The 19112-nt window shown below is 36.4% G+C and overlaps 1 protein-coding gene across 4 annotated transcripts in view; it reads right to left on the reverse strand.

Moving 5' to 3' along the window:
- The window catches only part of LOC130926865 (semaphorin-4B-like), a 157777-nt gene that overhangs the window by 35128 nt on the left and 103537 nt on the right, over window positions 1-19112 (reverse strand). For all 4 annotated transcript variants that reach the window (XM_057852183.1, XM_057852156.1, XM_057852165.1 and 1 more), the window contains 6 exons: window positions 15585-15745; window positions 15281-15343; window positions 10452-10550; window positions 6774-6885; window positions 5416-5532; window positions 4831-4988 (listed from right to left, as the gene is read on the reverse strand). In XM_057852183.1, coding sequence (XP_057708166.1) covers window positions 4831-4988; window positions 5416-5532; window positions 6774-6885; window positions 10452-10550; window positions 15281-15343; window positions 15585-15745 — 710 coding nt within the window. The remainder of the gene's footprint in view (window positions 1-4830; window positions 4989-5415; window positions 5533-6773; window positions 6886-10451; window positions 10551-15280; window positions 15344-15584; window positions 15746-19112) is intronic.

The raw sequence follows: 19112 nt of genomic DNA on the forward strand, positions 1-19112 counted from the left end.
GTGTCAACACTGTCCAACATGTCTCCTAGCATTCATTGCAGCGCTAATGATGTAAACAACAATCAAAATTCATGTTCTGTGCTAATTATGTCTTCAGTTACTGTTCTACTTGGTTCATTAACTGCTAGTTATGGTATTTGGTAACATTTTAGTGTTAGTGGCGCCATAAAAAAAGTATACAGTAGATATTAAGTTAAAAATATAATATCGCTACAACAGTAGTCTCTAGGTGTGACTATCCCTGTGGCTTATAGTTCTGTGCGGCTTATAAATTAAGAAAGTTTTCTTGTCAAATTTGATGGGTGTGGCTTATAGTCGGGTGACCCAAAAAAATTACAGAAAATCAAAAAATTATTAGGAAGGTAACTCACCAACTTTGTGGCGATCCAATATTGAAACACACAAGTATAAAGAAGCCAAAAAACCTCTGCATAGCTGCATCTCCAGAAGCCAGTCAAGCGCCAAACCATGCGGGAGCGAGTCATTAAGCTGTCGCTTAAGATTACATGCCATCCCCCGACCGATATGCACATTAGCAGCACCCGTGAGCAACAGCAGGGAGTGGGAAGTGCTCCGAATACACCTTTGTACTAAAGAACACAGGCAGCCGTTTTATTGATTAGACAGCAAATCAATGATGAGTGATTTTGTCTTGTGGCCAAACACATCTAGAATAATGTTTTCGAAGGCAAGGCATGTTTTACTATACCATAGAAAAATGGCAAAAACAAAATGGATATTTTAAGCGTAGTTTTAACTCATTGGCTGCCGTTGACGGTGCAATCCAATCCCTTATGACTGGGAGGGTTAGCAGCCAGCCCCCCAGTGAAATTGGATTGGACGTCAACGCCATTAGTGGGAGTGAATGAGTTAAAGCAGAGGTGTCAAATGTACAGCGCGTAGGCACAATGTTATCTACATGAACTGTTATTATCATACCGTACTACATGACCATATTAGGCAGATGTCGTTAACTCATTCACTCCCAGTCATTTTCAGCGGTGCAACCCCCTTCGCTCCCGGCAGTTTTTCTGGATTTTGACTGATTTTGCAAGGCCCACAGAAAATTCTGTTTTATTGCTATATAAACATGGAACCCACCAAAAGAAAGATTAGACCCTCTTCTTTCAGCAGGAAAAAAAAGTTTGTTCATATCTCTTTCCATTCTTTAGAAATCAGCATTAGAAAATAGCTTAGTTTGAGTAATTTTCCAATTTCTGATGAAAAAAACAGAGAAATTGAGCTTTTTGTAAAAGCTTACATTTCAAACACAACTTTGACTTTAACACAGCTATTTTTTTCTTTGTGACATCCCAAACATCCGAATAATGTTTTCCGTCTACAAAATAACAAACAACAAGACAAATAGAGCTTTTGATAGCAAAGTATCAATTTATTTACACATAACTATACTACTGAACTGAGAGATGACGCTGTTGTGGACGCGACAGCCGGGCTAAACTTTTCTCTCATCGCCGCCTCTCATCAAGATGGATTTTTTTGAGTCTTTCTTTTGTGGTGACCACTGCCTCCTGGCAGGCCTGGGGAACTTGTGTTCCCGGGGGAAACTGGTTTGGCTGTGCGAGTTTCCTGATGAGTCGCGGGGCACTGGAGGGTGCGGGGGACGCGAGCGGCCGAGCACGGCGGCGCGGGCTCTGCTCGGCAAGCAGCACAGACTCCAAGGCATCGTCCGATGCACTGGTGGTCCTGGTCGTTCTGCTCGGTCGTCCAGTGCCTGGCATCCCGGGCATCCTCCCGGTTGTTCTGCTCGGTCGTCCGCTGCCTGGCATTCTGGACGTCCATTCGGTCGTCTTCCGCCGGGGGCCCGGCCGTTCGTTCCGTTGAATCGGGTTGCGGGTAGAGCTGAAACGAGTACTCGAGCAACTCGAGTAACTCGAGTTTAAAAACTGATCCGAGTAATTTTATTCACCTCGAGTAATCGTTTATTTTGACAGCTCTAAGCATCACGTTTTGCTCGGACTACTTTTAATGCGGGACAACGCGCTGTCACGTGCGGAGAGGAAGAAGGGGGAAAAAAAAAAACTTACTGCAGCCGACAGCCACCACAAACGACGCCGACGTTGCTAAATACTAGCCCGCACGATGCTACGTTGGTACAGGGAGCGTCTCATGCGTCTCATAGAGATCACATGTATGTTGAACTAGATGCTAAATGACAGACTCGGCCGCGTCTGGGCAGCTTTAGTAAACAGCCGCCATCTTAAAGCAGTAGAGCGCTAAGCGCTAATAAAGAGCGCTAAGCGCTAATAAATAAGATTAAAGTTCCTGTTCTGAAATCACGTTAGCCCTGCGGAGGGCTAGGTTTCTATTAATTATGACCACTGTCGATGCTTGGCTAACGTGTCTTACATACAGGCTTTAACATAACATAGCATTGTGGAGTGATGAGGGTGTAAAATAAAAACTTAATCATGCTAACTATCAATTTTAGCTCAGTAGTCATTGCTGGATAAAACACCAAGTAGCACTGGTGCTAATGTGCTCCAATACAGCCTGTATCATACATTTATTTTGAACACTGCAAAAACTCAAAATCCTATCAGGACTTACAGTTTAGACTAACTTAAAACTTAACTAGAACTTAAAAATGGCTTGACACAAAGAGAAATTCAATTGAAAGACGTGGGAAAAAATCCAAACTTTTAAGTGATGTGTGTTATCAAGCGTAACGGCATTTTTAGGTAAGATGTATATATATATATATATATTTTGTAATAAGATCTAAAGTTTTTTGAGTGAAAGCAGTGAATTAGTCTTTTTTTTTTTTTTTTTTAATTCTAGTTACATCTGAGATGCAATTGTTGGCTGTTTTCAACAATATACATCGAAAATAAAGACATTGATTGACTGAAAATGGTTCAAAATTAGATGAAATGTCTTGTTTTCTCATGTATATTTATAATTGCTCTTCACCTAAAAATATATTTGTTTTATCCGATTACTCGATTAATCGATAGAATTTTCAGTCGATTACTCGATTACTAAAATATTCAATAGCTGCAGCCCTAGTTGCGGGTCTTACTAAATGCGATACTGCCCTCCAGTGGCCAGTTTTATTGCTTTAAAATGGATTTTCAGCATTGTGCCTTGGAGCTAAATTGCATCAGAACCTAGAGATGTCTCCTGTGAAAAAAACGTAAAAGACGTATAGATACGTCTTTGGGACACTGAAACAATTAAAAATTTGGTCCTTGTATAGAAATCCACTCACTTTATACAAGTATTCTCCTCTAACTTCCTCCTACTCAACAGCTCAAAAACAGAAGTCCTCCTAGTTGGAACCACCGCAATGCTCTCTAATGTCCATAAGTTCTCTATTACCATCAACAATGTACTGATCTCTCCTTCTGCTCAGGTTAAGAGTCTGGGTGTCATCCTCGACAGCACACTTTCCTTCCGGTCACATATCAACAGCATCACCAGATCAGCCTATTTCCACTTTCGCAACATTTCTCGCCTCCTCCCTTCTCTCACTTGCCATACCGCTTCCACCCTGGTCTGTAATCTAATAACCTCCCTGCTCGATTATTGCTACTCACTGCTCTTCAGTCTCCCTAACAAGTCCCTCCAGAAACTGCAGGCTCTCCAGAACTCAGCAGCACGCCTCATCACTCGAACCCCCGCAACACACATCACTCCCATCCTCCGTTAACTTCACTGGCTTCCTGTCAAACAAAGAATCAACTACAAGATCTTAATCATCACCTTCAAAATACTCCATGCCGTGGCCCCTCCCTACCTTTGCGATCTTCTCCGTCTAAACAATCCAACCCGTTCACTTAGCTCTACCACTATTCTTCCCCTCTTCGTCCCCCGTGTCTGCCTCTCCACCTTTGGTTCCAGAGCTTTTAGTCATTGCGCCCCCCCAGCTCTGGAACTCCCTACCCCCTGATCTTTGCTGTATATCTACCCTATCACTTTTCAAATCCAGACTGAAAACACACCAGTTCACTCTTTCTTACCCACCATAACCCCTAGCTCTGTTATATCTTCTCTTTATTGTGCTTTTAATCTTTTATCCTTTAAATACCTTTTTTTCATCGTACTGTGATTCCATGTCTCTTGTGAAGCATCTTTGTGTGGTTTGAAAAGTGCTCTAGAAATAAAATGTATTATTATCAAATAGAACGTATTTATACGTTTTTTGGAGCAAATGAATTAATCTGGCAAATTTTTTTACCAACACATTCAAGTCCAGCTTGGATCTCTTACATCCATTCAAAAATGAGATAAGTTGTCAGATGACACTTAATGACATCTGTTATAAAGCATTTATTTTTGCTCATGACAGTGTCATGTCATAATTATGACGATCTTATGGCAGCCTTATGATGCCGCTCTCAAAGTGTTACTGCTTAATATCTTTTGGTGTACATATCCCATAATACAGTGGGGACAGCTGCGGCTTGTAGTCGGGCGCGGCTTATCTATGAACAAATGCCGTTTTCGTGTCAAATTTGCTGGGTGGCGGCTTATGGTCAGCGCGTCTCATAGTCTGTAAATTGCGGTATATTTCTCTCAAAATGTTTACTCGGTACCGTAAATATAAAGAAGTTAATTTGCCGCGTTACTACCCACCTCTGAGTGTTTGAGGTCACCTCAATCTTTCTACTTGGAAAAACCACGTTTGTACAGTCAGACAGAAAAACAAAGCTTGTGATGCACCGTTTCCATCACACTTCATGCGTGTTCCAACATAGGCGCGACCCACCTCACCCCGAGTGGCAATTGTATCCAATTTGCGAACAAAGCAGCAGGACTCCGACCATGTGACTGTTTTTTTGTGCAACCGACCGCGTGTCGCCTTACCTTGCACACGCGAGCGATCCTCGACACAATGGTGTTGTCAAAGAAGTCAAATTCCTTCCCCGCCTCGCTGAAGAAGAAGTAAATCTTGTCGTCGTCGCCCACGGCGTTCCCTATTGGCTGACTCTCCTCGATGTAAGCCGAGCCCACAAAGACTGGATCTAAGGAAAAATGGAGCCAAACAAACTGAAAAATGTATAGTCGGGGTTTGCGTTTTTTTTTTTTTACGTTGCTTTTCTTGCAAAATGCAAAAAGATGTCAGTCCTTGGAGAGCAGATGAAGCTGAAACCCCGACTGTGATTGCACTCAGATGTCTCATCAGCGTGAATTACCCACAGATCCAAATAGAAAAGAGGCCTTAATTGTGCACAGCGCGGTGCGTCCTTTGAGCATGCGTGCTGACTGATAGAAGCCAGCCTTCTAAGAGGAGCTTGTACTCTCTGCATGCATTAACAAGTGGGACCTGCTAATGAGCACTACTTCTGGAAGCTTACCTGCCCGCTTAGACAGATACATAATGAATAATACATGCCTTATTTAAAGGCTGGCGGTGTTTACATTGTGATGTGTTACGTTTTCGTGTTTTACCTTGCAGCCATTTTAAAGAGTTTTCCGTCTTGAGAGACGTTCCTTGACCCAAACTCTTGTAAATGACAGGCTCGTTTCCTTGGAAGTTGCTGACTGTGCCTGTGTACAATTCACCATCTATTGAAAAAGAAAAAAAAGTGCATGCGGATGAGCTAATAATCCATAATAATACTTTTGGAAGAAACGATACACTTATGTTAAGGGAAAATAATGTTCAGAGAAAATTAGTGGTCATAACTATGAATTAACAAAAACAACAGCAACAAGCCAACGGCGATAGACCGCCAATCAATATGAACAGCAATCACTCAGTAGCATCGAAATGTTACCATTTACTTAATATTTTTTAAAAATATTAAAAATGGATTTTTTAAAGAGTAAATAAAAAAGAGAATATTAAAATTTCCCTTTTTTTCAATATATACATTCAAGAAATCAAAATAAAGTATTTGCAGTTTAAAATATATTTTTATTGAAAGAATATAATATTTTAAAATTCAATAAAATTAAAAGAATAGAATGTATACTGAACATAAAAAAACACAAATTTTTTTAATTTAAATGAAAAAAATAATATAGCAATCTATATGTAACAAAGGAGAAAATTTAGTTTTCATCATTTTAGTACTTTTTTTTAACTTTCTTTTTTTAACTTAAAAAATACATTAAAAACAAATAAAATTAAAATAAGGAAGAACATATTTAATATATACTATATTTAAAAAAAAATATTGTAAATATTTTTTATATTTAAAATATATTTGTATTTTTGAAAAACAAAATCACATAAATTAACAAATAGAATTCTTACTGTTGATTAAAAAAAAAAATCCCTTATGTAGAGCATTATCTTTTTTTAAATAACGATTTTATAAATCCAATAAATAATTCATTTGTAAAATACATACAAAAGAGAATATTTCTGGAATATTTTCCTTTGTTTGTTTTTTAAAAGAAGATAAAAGATACTTTAAAATGAAAAATCAAATTAGATGAATAAAGAAGAAAATATTTACTTATAATGTTTATGTCACACCTAATTTCCCCTTGGTACAGTACGAATGTAAGTGTGAATGATTGTATTTCTCTCATTGTGCCCTGTGATTTGGCTGGCAACCAGTTGAGGTTATAGCCAGTCTACAGCTAGGATAGGCTCCAGCACCAATGGCGATACCTCATGAGGATAAAGCGAAAAGTTTTTTTCCCCCTGTTATCATGATGATGCTTCTAAGTTTTCAAATACCTAAAAAAATAAATAAATAAATAAAATCACAGTCGATGGCAGCCAATGAGCTAAACATGATGACTCATTAGCATTTGCGAGAGCCATTGAGTATTTTAGTTTTCGTAGTACACACCAACAATGATGGCAGTTGATTTGTACTCGGGATTAAATGGGCAGCGGCTGCGTCCGTCCTCCATCGTCACCTCCCCGGTGTCATCTCTCGCCAGCGTGAACGTGGACGTGTTCTGCAGACAAGACAGGCACAGTTTGATGATCTCATCCAAATAACAATGACCTCAACAGCCCAGAGTGCTAAAATACACAGAACTTACTGGCAGTGCGGATGGTGAGTAAACAGGTTGTCATTTACCACACATATGGTTTGAATTGTGTGCAAAGTGGTCTTCAATCTGGCACACGGGCCTTAATATTCTGCTTTAATAAGCATACGTTGATTAAACATCTGGTTTCGTTTAGCCTTTTTTATCCACAAAAGACAAAGGGATTCATGATTGAATTACCAAGAATGAATGAAAACTCAGTAGCAGTGCAGTCTTGGCTAAGGCGGAACAATTCTAAATATGTCTGTCTGACTCATTCGATTAGCAAATATTTCTTATATTTCTCAGTGAATGAAGTTGTGATGATCGTGTAACACTACTTATAGGTAGCATATATATTTGATCATGGTTCCTGTATCAGGATACCCCTTGTGTGTTCTATTCATTTATTGCTTTAAATCACAGGTGTCAAACTCAAGGCCTGGGTTCCAGATCCGGCCCACCACATGATTTTGTGTGGCCGGCAAAAGTAGATCATGTTCACAGACTTCATGTTTCTCACCCAAATTTTTTTTTTTTAAATATAATTTTGTCACATCTTTAAACATGGAGGACTGCAGAAAGAGAGGAAAAATATGAAATTTATAGAAAAAAATCTAGATATATTTGACCTTTTTCCTTTTTTTAATTAAAAAAAAAATGTATCCCCCTTTTTGAATAAAAAAGCAAATAAATATAATAAATACATAAATATTGTTTTACCTCATTGTAATTTAAAGTTTTTTTTATGGATGAAAATATAGGAAATTAATAAAAAATGAAAAAACTTGACTTAAAAAAAATTAAAAAATATAGAAAATTAATAACAAATAAAAATAAAACATTTTTAAAATAACAACATTTTGTAAAGTATAATTTAAAAATTTAAATATTATATTTTCTATATTCACTTTTATTTTTGTGTCATTTTATTTTTTTAAAAATCTTTTTATGGTCATTTTTGTTTAATTTTCTGCTACCTAACTGTATTTCCCAATATATTCATTCTTTTAAATGATAGTGATTTTTATGTATTTATGTAATTTTCCATATTTGTTAACTCCTTAGCTGCCATTGACAGCGCTAGACACTAGCCGTCCAATCCATTTGAAGTGCGAGGGTGTCAGCGAATGAACGCTACCAGTGACAAATTAATGACGTCCACTGGTAACGAATTCATTTCAATTCACAGACTGGACGTCTATCACCGTCAGTGTCACCGAAAGAGTTAAATGTATATTCAGGCATCAAGGGGTTAAACCAAAAATGTAAATACAAGAAATACAATGAAAATAAGAAAATAATATTAGAAAAAAAAAAAAGGAATATTCTTAGCTCAACAATGTCGCTGAGCGATTCATTGACTATTATAACATGCCAACTGAGAGCATAAAACCTGAATTGTGTACTTTAAACAGTGCAGCATAAATTTATCCAGAACATGCCTGTCTAGTTAAAGATGGTCTTTAAAAATAAACATGTAATGTTATGCATGTGACAGAGCGTCCTGCGCTGTGTCAACATAAAGAGCGTTCACCCCGTCCTCCTTAGTCCGAGACGTCTTGTGTTATGCTTTCACTTTTTGACGTCAAAAGCCGGTAAAGTTTACAGAGCTGACGTTAATGTCACCCTGCTGTTAGGCTACCATTCACTCCCAATGTGCTTCTTTGCTGGATAAACATGTCTGCTGCTGGGAACCACACACACATTTAGTACCCGCCTGTTGACTTGTCTGGATAAATTGCCTCAGCAGGGTCCTGTCACGCTCAGATGGCAACGAGCGGCGGAGCAAAAAAAAGCTTCAAAACGCAAAATAGATAATATTGTGTAGTGGAAGCTCTAAGATTTTCTGTAAAAATATAGCTTATTTTTTTGCCTAGATGACAGTTACAAATCTTAAAACATCACTTGTAGACAACAGTTTACTCTATTGATGCCACTGATGGTGCTAGACGTCCAATCCATTTTGACTGTATGCCAATGATTGCTGCCTGCCCTCTCAGTCAAAATGGCTTGGACATCTACAGCCGTCAATGGCACTGAAAGATGAGCATTCACGTCACTCTCCACTGTTTGAATTTATTGGGTGTCTATCGCTGTCAATGGCAAATATTAAGTTAATAAGGTTTAATTGTAGCATTAGTATCACTCCCTAACAAGTGTTAAAGTGGCGGCCTGGGGGCCACTTCTGGCTCACCACATCATTTTGTGTGGGCCGTGAAATTAAATCACATGCATCGACTTCATTTTTTGCTAGATAAAATTTCTATAGTCTTAATGAAAGATCAAGGACTACAGAAATCAGAAACTAATATTTATTTATTCTTTTAAATGAAAAAAAAGAAGAAACTATTTTAAAATAATATTTCCTTAGTTTTTTAAGTAAAATCCTTTAATAATTGATAAATTAATTAAATCCAATTAATAAGAAAAAAAAAAATCATTTATTTCAGAACTTGTGCAACGCAACATGGCTACGGTCCACCATAGCTGATGCAAACAACAACGGAACGTGAAAAGAAGTAAAAACTTAGTCACACAGTACGTTCAGAAACAGCATGCAAAACACAACCGCCACATTAGAACCCAATACTGTACTTTACATTATTATTATTTTTATTACAATTATATCAATATTATTTCAATTTGTAGTTATAATTTATTTGTACCACTGTAATTTAAAACTAAAGAATATTTTTATTCATTCATAACATTTCTATTTTTATTTAAAAAAAAAAGAATAAAATAAGGAAAAATCAATAAACGCAAATGTAAAAAAAAAAAAATATATATATTACCATATGAAAAATACTTTATTTTCCCTTTTTATTTAAAAAAAACAAACATAACATAAAAGTAACATATGAAAGCAATTATTTGCTATTGAGATTCTCAAAAATAGAAGATTTTGGAATATCTTTTTTGATTATAAACCTCCCCCCCAAAACAAAATAAATAAATAAATAAAAAAAGAGTATTATTTTTTTTTTCTATTTTTAATAAAAAAAAAATACAATATATAAATAAATGAAATGAATTTAAAAAATTAAAAGCAAATTTACCCCAAAAAACAAAAACGGAATATTTGCTGTATTACTTTTTAGTGAAAAAAAAAAAAAAAATAAATAAATAAATACTATAATAATAAAATTGTAAAAAATAGTTGCTATTAAGATTCTAGAGGATTCAAACAATTCTTAGGTGAAAAAAAGCGATTTTTGACTATCAAAATAGTATTAGATTCATTATATAATCGATTAGTCGTCGATTAATCGTGACAGTCCGAGCTGGCAGACATAATGGCCCTTAGAAAAAACAAAAAACAAATATGATAATAGAACCAAATAGAACCTTCACATTTCACATTCACAAAATTTTGCTTTCATGAAAACAACTTGGAAGTGAATCAGCATACCATGTATTATATTCTGTTTGAGAGTTTTTACACTTCAATTTAAAATAAATTGCGAAATACATGCTTCAAAACTTACAATGTAGCTGCAAATAGGACTGAAGGCGTAGGTGCCGCACACATACAGGTGAGTGCTGTTGAGACGCAGCAGAATCTTGATGTAATTGAAGCAATCGGTCTATTTGAGAGGGAGAAGCGTAAAAAAAAAGAACATGAGGAATTATTTTTCTCTGGCAAAAGCTCGCTTCACTTCAGCACGAAAAAAATACAACCTGAAATGATCAAATGAAGCTCACAAAGAAATGTGCCGAGGGGGAATAAAAACTAAAATGTTCTATGGGGGGAAAATCTGTTGAATGCTGAGTGGAGTTGGGACTACACATCAGACATGTGCGGTGCGGCACCCACATTAGGGGGCCTTGTCGCCTTAGGATACAACAGCTGGTATGACAACAAGGGAGCGCACACAAATGGAAAAAGAATTTCCCTCTGCACACCTGATAAATGTAGAAAATGTGTGTTAAAAATGATAGCTAAAGAAAAAGTTGTTTTAACCTTTTCATGCACAAATTATGACTTTTTAACCACACTGGCTTCCATTTACGGTGCTAGACGTTCAATCCATTTCGACTGGAAGGAGCAAATTTGTGCCTCCCAGTCAAAACAGATTTGACATGTATAGCACTGAAACATGGACATTAACAGCCTGTCTTCCCGGTGGCAAGTTTTGAATAGATTACCGTATTTTGTTGAACTTTAAATCACTTTTTTTTCCCTAGTCTGGCTGGGGGTGAGACTTATGCTCAGCGACTTATGTGTGAAATTATTAAAACATTATTATATAATTTATACTTTTCATTTCACTTTTCAACATATTCTTTATGCTATCGTTATCTGAATGACTAAATGGCTATGTTACGTTAACATAAGAGGTGGGTAGAGTAGCCAAAAAGCTGACTCAAGTAACAGTAACGTTATTTCTAAGGCTGTCAAACGATTAAAATTTTTAATCGAGTTAATCACAGCTTAAAAATTAATTAATCATAATTAAATGCAATTCAAACCATCTGTAAAATATGCCATATTTTTCTGTAAATTATTGTTTGAATAGAAAGATAAGACAAGACGGATTTATACATTCAACATACTGTACATAAGTACTGTATTTGTTTATTATAAAAATAAATCTACAAGATGGCATTAACTTTATTAACATTCTTTCTTTTAAAGGGATCCACGGATAGAAAGACTTGAAGTTCTTAAAAGATAAATGTTAGTACAAGTTATAGTAATTTTATATTTATATTAAAACCCCTCTTCATGTTTTTAATGTAAAATTTGTAAAATTTTCAATCAGAAAATAAACTAGTAGCTCACCATTGTTGACGTCGCCGAGCGGTGACGTCACAGCCGTTCTTCCACAGTGTCTTTAACGACGTAAGATAGTGATTGAAATAAACCACAAGGTGTCAATGGCGAGTTTTAATTTACTTAGAAATTAAGCCAATGAGAGTGTTTAGTCCCCACTAGTGTTTTGTGTTTTTTGGACTGAGTCTATTGTGATTCACGTTCATTTGAGTGCTGGGTTCACAACGTACAAGACCACTGATAGTTTGTATATTGTGACTAAATATTGCCATCCAGTGTATTTGTTGAGCTAAACGAAATGTTTGAATAGAGTTTGACCAAAGTCTGAGTAGGTTTTATGTGTATTTTGCATAGCTATTTTGATTGAAAATGGCAGCTTTTCTTTTTGTGAACATTTTTTTTTTGAGAGATAGGAATATTATTTTTTTTGTGCTTTCACTAAATAATACTTATGTTTGTTGTGAAGGAGTTGCCGAAGCTTATGCCAATAAACGGCACGGTCCAATGAACGCCTCTGTCCACTGCCTTTCTCTGCCTCTTAGCTCTCTAAAAACGGCGTCATTGTAATCTGTTTAAGGCAATGCATAAGCGGGTCATTCCGCGCATGTGTTATATGCGTCAAATATTTTAACGTGATTAATTAAAAAAATAAAATCCCACTCGTTAACGCGATAAATTTGACAGCACTAGTTATTTCAAAATAATATTACTAAAGTTAAAAGTAGTCATCCCAAAAATGTACTCAAGTACAAGTGAAAAAAAGTATCTGGTGAAAAAATACTCATGTAATAAGTAACATTGTGAGTAACTGCTTACAGTGTCAGATTTATTTATTTATTTATTTATTTATTTATATATTTTAAACAATTGTATTTTTTCTCTGCTTTCTCTGCTTAAGTTATCGATACGAACTGTTATTATTATACCGTACTATAACCTATTAAATAAACAAATTAAGCCAAAGAAATGTAAAAAAAAAAAAAAAAAAAACGAGCAAGAGAAAAAAAATCTAAGGAAATCAAGCATTATTCGTCCAAAGAGCAAGAGTGCCCTCTAGTGGAGAAAACATATTGCCTATTATGACATTAAAAGGATCTGATCTCCGGTTTTCCATGGTCAATCGGTGCCCCCCCTCAAAAAAACTGGGAGAGAGGTTAAAATCCGGATTTTTGAATCATGTTGACGGCAGTGCACAATGTGAAATACAGTACTACATTTTTTACGGTGCTTTAAAGACGCCACATGATTGAACAGGTTGGCGTGATCATTGAAAGGTAAGCGTGAGTCTGATTGGAATTTTCATCTGATTATTGTTGCGACGTCTCATTGGTGAAACTGGTAGAGCCATTGTTGGCATCTCTGGCAAAAAAAAAAAAAAAAAGTAAAATCTAATGTGTAAAATAAAGAAGGAAAATGTAGCAGTAGCGTTTCTTTTTCACAAATTTACTCAAGTAAAAGTAAAAAGTATGGCTTGGTAAAACTACTCTTAGAAGTACATTTTTCTCAAAAAGTTACTCAAGTAAATGTAAGGGAGTAATTATAACATGTTTCTATCCACCTCTGGTTAACATACCGGGTACTTTCTCAGTTTGTTGTTTATGCATCATGTAACGTTAGCATACCATACACTTATTCTGCCTGTTTTTCTCTATTCTATTTTTATTTTAAGTTGCCTTTCAAAATGACATGTCTGTTGTTGGAATTTATCAAAAAATTCCCCACCAAATGCGACCCATTCTCTGGTGCGACTTATATATGTTTTTTTCCTCTCCATTCCACATTGTTGGCTGGTGCGACTTATACTCTGGTGTGACTTAGTCCGGATTTAAAAAAAAAAAAATATATATATATATATATATACACACACACACACACACTAGTATATATATCCAATAATTACAAAATTAATGATTTCTATCAAGATTTTTAGTAGGGCTGTCAAACGATTACATTTTTTAATCGAGTTAATCGCACCTTAAAAATTAATTAATCGTAATTAATCGCAATTCAAACCATTTATTAAATATGCCATATTTTTCTGTAAATTATTGTTGGAATGGAAAGATAAGACAAAATATATGCATTCAACATACTGTACATAAGTACTGTATTTGTTTATTATAACAATAAATCAACAAGATGGCATTAACATTATTAACATTCTGTTAAAGTGATCCACGGATAGAAAGACTTGTAGTTCTTAAAAGATAAATGTTAGTACAAGTATAGAAATTTTATATTAAAACCCCTCTTAATGTTTTCGTTTTAATAAAATTTGGAAAATTTTCAAAACAATAAAATGAACTAGTAGCTCGCCATTGTTGATGTCAATAATTACACAAAAGCTCGTGGTGCTGAAACCCATAAAATCAGTCGCACCCAAACGCCAGCAGAGGGAGACAAAACACCAAAAAACACAGGTAACAAATGGACATGACACTGTGCTGTCATTTTAATCTGTTTGAGCGGGGCATGTGCGTTAAAAGCGTCAAATATTTTAACGTGATTAATTCAAAAAATTAATTATCGCCCATTAATGTGATAATTTTGACAGCCTTAATTTTTAGCTTTAAAAGGGTTACAAGCAGAAACCTTCGATATCTTATTGAAATTTTTGTATACTGTTAACCCCCTTCAGACCTGCATTTTTTCTGCTGTGCTAAAAAAAAAAAATAAAAAAAATAAAAAATAAAAAAAATCTGCGGTGATATTTACTCTAACACCAAAACAAAGTGCATTTTTTTTTGGTTGGAGACATTTCATGCTTTTGTTATTTTAAGGTTAATGTGTCTTTAATGAGAAATGAGCACTTTACGTTATCCTTTTTGAAGTTGTGTTTGGTCAGCAATTTTCAAAGAGCCAAAAATAAAAAAAAAGGGCCTGAGTTGATTTCGATGGGTAAAGTTTCTTCCAATCCTCTCCCAGAAGTGGCAATAGCAACTAAATTCAGTGTATTAATTGGTTTAGAGATACGAACGCGTCGTGTCCTTCAGCAGCATGCTTAGGTCTGAAGGGGTTAAAAAAATCATGGTGAAATACTAAAAAAAATAACTTTTCTATCTACTTTTAGCTCAATAAGTTAAAAAAAAAACTACATTTAGAGTTACTTAAGTATACTACATATACAGTATATACATATAAGTATACTATACTATACAATACAATTTACATTTAACGTAATTTTCGCACTATAAGCGCACCCGTGCTTTTTGGACTTTAAGGCGCACCTGACTATGAGCCTCCACCGACAGAATTTGACACGAAAACGACATTTGTTTATATATAAGCCGCACTGGCCTATAAACCGCAGCTGTCCACATTTAAATATGGGATATTTACACCAAAAGATCATAGCCTAAAAAAAATCCACAAATAAACCGCACTGGACTATAAACCGCAGGATTTAAAATGAGGGGGGAAAAGTAGCGGTTGCTCGTCCAAAAATTAGGGTAACTTCTAATTGTGACAAAGACGTAGGAATAATTACCGGTATGCATTGGAAATTTTAGTTTCTATTTCTCAACCCTCAGCTCATCTCACCTCAAGGTTTTTCCCTTTGAAGCTGCACTCTTCTCTCTTTCCAAGCGGGGTTGCCCAAGTCAGCTGAAGGCCAAAAAAAAAAAAAAAACCAGAATAAATCATCAAAAAAACGGCAACGTGCTTTGAAAAATTCATACGACCAACATTTGTTGGTTGACGTCCAGCAAAATAACATCTGAGTTGAAATAAAACACTCACCTAATGTCACCTACAATTAGCACATAATAAACACTTAGAAGCTAAAGAACTCACGTGGCCTTCCAAAATAGTACTTAGCATGTGCTGACGCGTCCGTCAAACTCACATTCTTTTGCAGCTTAGTCCTGCTGATGTCGGAGAGGCTGAGGGCAAACAGTGCCTCCCGGGCCCCTACGTAGAGCATGTCATCCTCTTGGCTGAGCAATAGCGACGTATAATTGAAGACACCCTCAGCCGAGAACCTCTTGGCTGATCTTTCCTTTGCATCTGCGGGGCACACATAAAATAGAATTGTTAGGACAGAGAAGCGGATATGTTGAATGGTAATGTGAAAAGCGGACAGGTGGCTTCTTCATTCATTTATCAATACTATTTTTTTATTATGTACTTACAGTATGTATTCCCCCAATGCTTTATGTATGATTATTAACTTTTTGGCTGCCAAGTAAAAAGAGAATATTCACTTTTTTAATGGGGAAGTGGGTTTTAAATTAAAAAAAAAAAAAAAAAAAGAATATTTATTGTTTTCCCTTGTTTAATGAAGAAAGTAAATCATTACAAAAAACAAATTATATATATATACACATTATACAGTATCACAAAAGTGAGTACACCCATCGCATTTGTGCAGATATTTAATTATACTTTTTCATGGGACAACACTAACAAAATGACACTTTGACACAATGAAAAGTATTCTGTGTGCATCTTATATAATAGAGTCAATTTATTTCCCCCTCAAAATCACTCAAAATATAGCCATTAATATTTAAACCCCTGGCAACAAAAGTGAGTACACCCCTATGAAAAAACGTACATCCCTAAATGTCCAAATTGAGTACTGCTTGTCATTTTCCCTCCAAAATGTCATGTGACTCGTTACAGGAGTGCTTTCAGCATTGCTGCAGAGATTGAAAAGGTGGGGGGGGGGTCAGCTTGTTAGTGCTCAGACCATACACCGCACTCTACGTCAAATTGGTGTGCATGGCTGTCACCCCAGGAGGAAGCCTCTTCTGAAGACGGTACACAAGAAAGCCCGCAAACTGTATTTTGGAGGGAAAATGACAAGTAGTACTCAATTTGGACATTTAGGGATGTATGTTTTTTTAATAGGGGTGTACTCACTTTTGCTGCCAGAGGTTTAGATATTAATGGCTATATTTTGAGTTATTTTGAGGGGGAAATTAACTATTATATAGGCTGCACACAGACTACTTTTCATTGTGTCAAAGTGTCATTTTGCCAGTGTTGTCCCATGAAAAAATATACTTAAATATCTGCTGAAATGCGAGGGGTGTACTCACTTTTGTGATACACTGTATATGTATAAATTTGGACAGTTTTCCGTTTTGAATCAAAAACCAAACATTTAAAATGGAAAGACTGGCTGTGAATGCTCATCTTCAGTGCGATTGATGGCGCTTGACGTTCAATCCATTTTGACTGGGAGGGGTGAATGAACGCCAGTGAGTTAACTTATTTGGCCCAAAATAAACTACAATTAGTCCTCGGGTTACTCAACTCAACTTTACTACACCGGAGTCTCGTCTGCCATTTTGTCTCAAAACGACAAGTATTTAATAACAATAAAACACTTGACACAAAACAATTGGTGTTCAAACTTCCATCTAGGCTTATCAATGTAAATTTAGTAGATTAAATTAGCCAAATTTGCCTAGCAAAAATCAGCTAGCATAAAGCAACACTTGGTAGGTTTCAGTTTTGGTCTATTTGGGCGACGCTGGTGGACAAAAGCGGTAGTGTTTTGCCTTAAGGAAGACTGTGTTTCCCATGAGGACCAGCGCACACTCGCAGTGTTGTAAAATCATCAGTCCATCAAAAATCAATCTCCCGGTCACCTGCAGATGGATTAAACAACATTTCTGTTTCCATTGGTTGTGTGAAGGATGAGAGCGATAAGGTAATGAATCCAGTTGTGGCTAAACAAAAGCATATGACGGTTAGCAACAGTGTGGCTATCCCCCCCACCCCACCCGAACTCGTCAGCACTAACGAGTTCGGTTGGGGGGGGCGGGGGGTTCACGCCAGCAGCGAGTGAAAGCTGGGCGAATGTTTATTCTGTATATCCCGGTAGCCTTCCTTTTTTTCCTCCTCGGATAAAACTTTTTGTCTCTTTTGTTGCTCTGCCGTCCTTACAGAATTTGCGTGAAAGCGTTCGCATCGACTTCTGTCTTTATAATGAATGGGGAAAGAGGGAAGTGACGTATGCCGTATAGCAGTCAGCACATTTGTAATTTTTTTTGTGTTGCAAAGTTCATGCCACCCTCCTCAAAGATAATTAGTGTCGGTGAAAGCTATACATAACCCCTCAAGATATAAAAGAGGTGTCATCCAACTAGTTGTCAGTCGACATATTATCACAAATGTTGTGAAAATATTTTATAAAGGTTGAAAAGTTACCTAGTGTTGCTTTAAATACTACGAATGCTAACGTATTTTCAATTCTTATCGTGAATTGCTCACACATAACGCCACGAATTGTAACTTTAAACTTAATTACAAATGGATACACAAACATATATTAGCTGAAACAACTTACAGCCTGATGTGGGCTAAACCAGAGCGCAAGTATCCTTTATCCATGTCAGACAGCTGAGTTTGCTCTTCAATCATACAAGGCGACAGTCCAGGCAGACCTAAAGCTGCCATCAGGGGGCAGTGTATCCTCCATAATTAAACAAAATACACTACTTTTGGAGTTTTTGAATACATGTTTTGAATTTTGGGATTCAGGGGTACTTAAAGTGTTAATTCCGACTTTTGCAGAAATTCGGGTTCCGTCGCCAGCGTAGGAACAGAACTCGTTCGTAACCTGGGGACTACCCGGCCCACATGAGATCTAATTGCCAGAAAATGTGGCCCGGGAACGACAATGAATTTGACACCCCGGATCTACACTGTCTTAAAACTATTATGTACATAGGGTAAAATAAGGTTAGGTAAATTTAATTACTGTCCTCAAAAACAGCATGATTTCGGTGAGACAAGGAATAGGGCGTTTATTATGCTCAGCTATCCTCAGGGTATTTTGACAAAACTATGTCAGACATGCTATCGTGACACCGTTAATAAATTATAGGGGAAAAAATGTCAACTTTAACATTTACATTCCTGACAAGTTGCAACAAACATTATTATCCCTGTGGCTGTGTTTGTACCTGTGCTTGTTTGCTGCCATGCAAAATTGTACTACACGCCGTTTCTTCAGTCAGACGGGCCAATGAGGATCAAACTCAAAAATTCCTTTGGTGGAAAACTGTTTGCCAAGATTTGTTTTGAACTGCTTGAAGCCAACTAGAAAATGCACTTTCTGGAGAAGCTTGATTTCCCATGGGTCACTTTCTGTAGATTTTTGGGTAACTTCCTATTAAACTCATTGGTTTCCATTGACGGCGCTAGACGTCTAATCCATTTTGACTGAGTTGGGCGAATGAACAAATTTATGATGTCCGATCCATTTTAACTAGGTTGGGCAAATGAACATTCGTTCCTTCGCCTAACAGAGTCAACAGTACAGGGCTCCAGACTAACATTTTTTACTAGGAGCACAGTGGCCCCTAACCTAAAATTTTAGGGGCGCACACTGTAAATCGACACGCAAAGTTTTCCTTTA

This window comes from Corythoichthys intestinalis, chromosome 1 (genome assembly GCF_030265065.1).
Source record: "Corythoichthys intestinalis isolate RoL2023-P3 chromosome 1, ASM3026506v1, whole genome shotgun sequence".
In the NCBI taxonomy this organism is placed as follows: Eukaryota; Metazoa; Chordata; class Actinopteri; order Syngnathiformes; family Syngnathidae; genus Corythoichthys; species Corythoichthys intestinalis.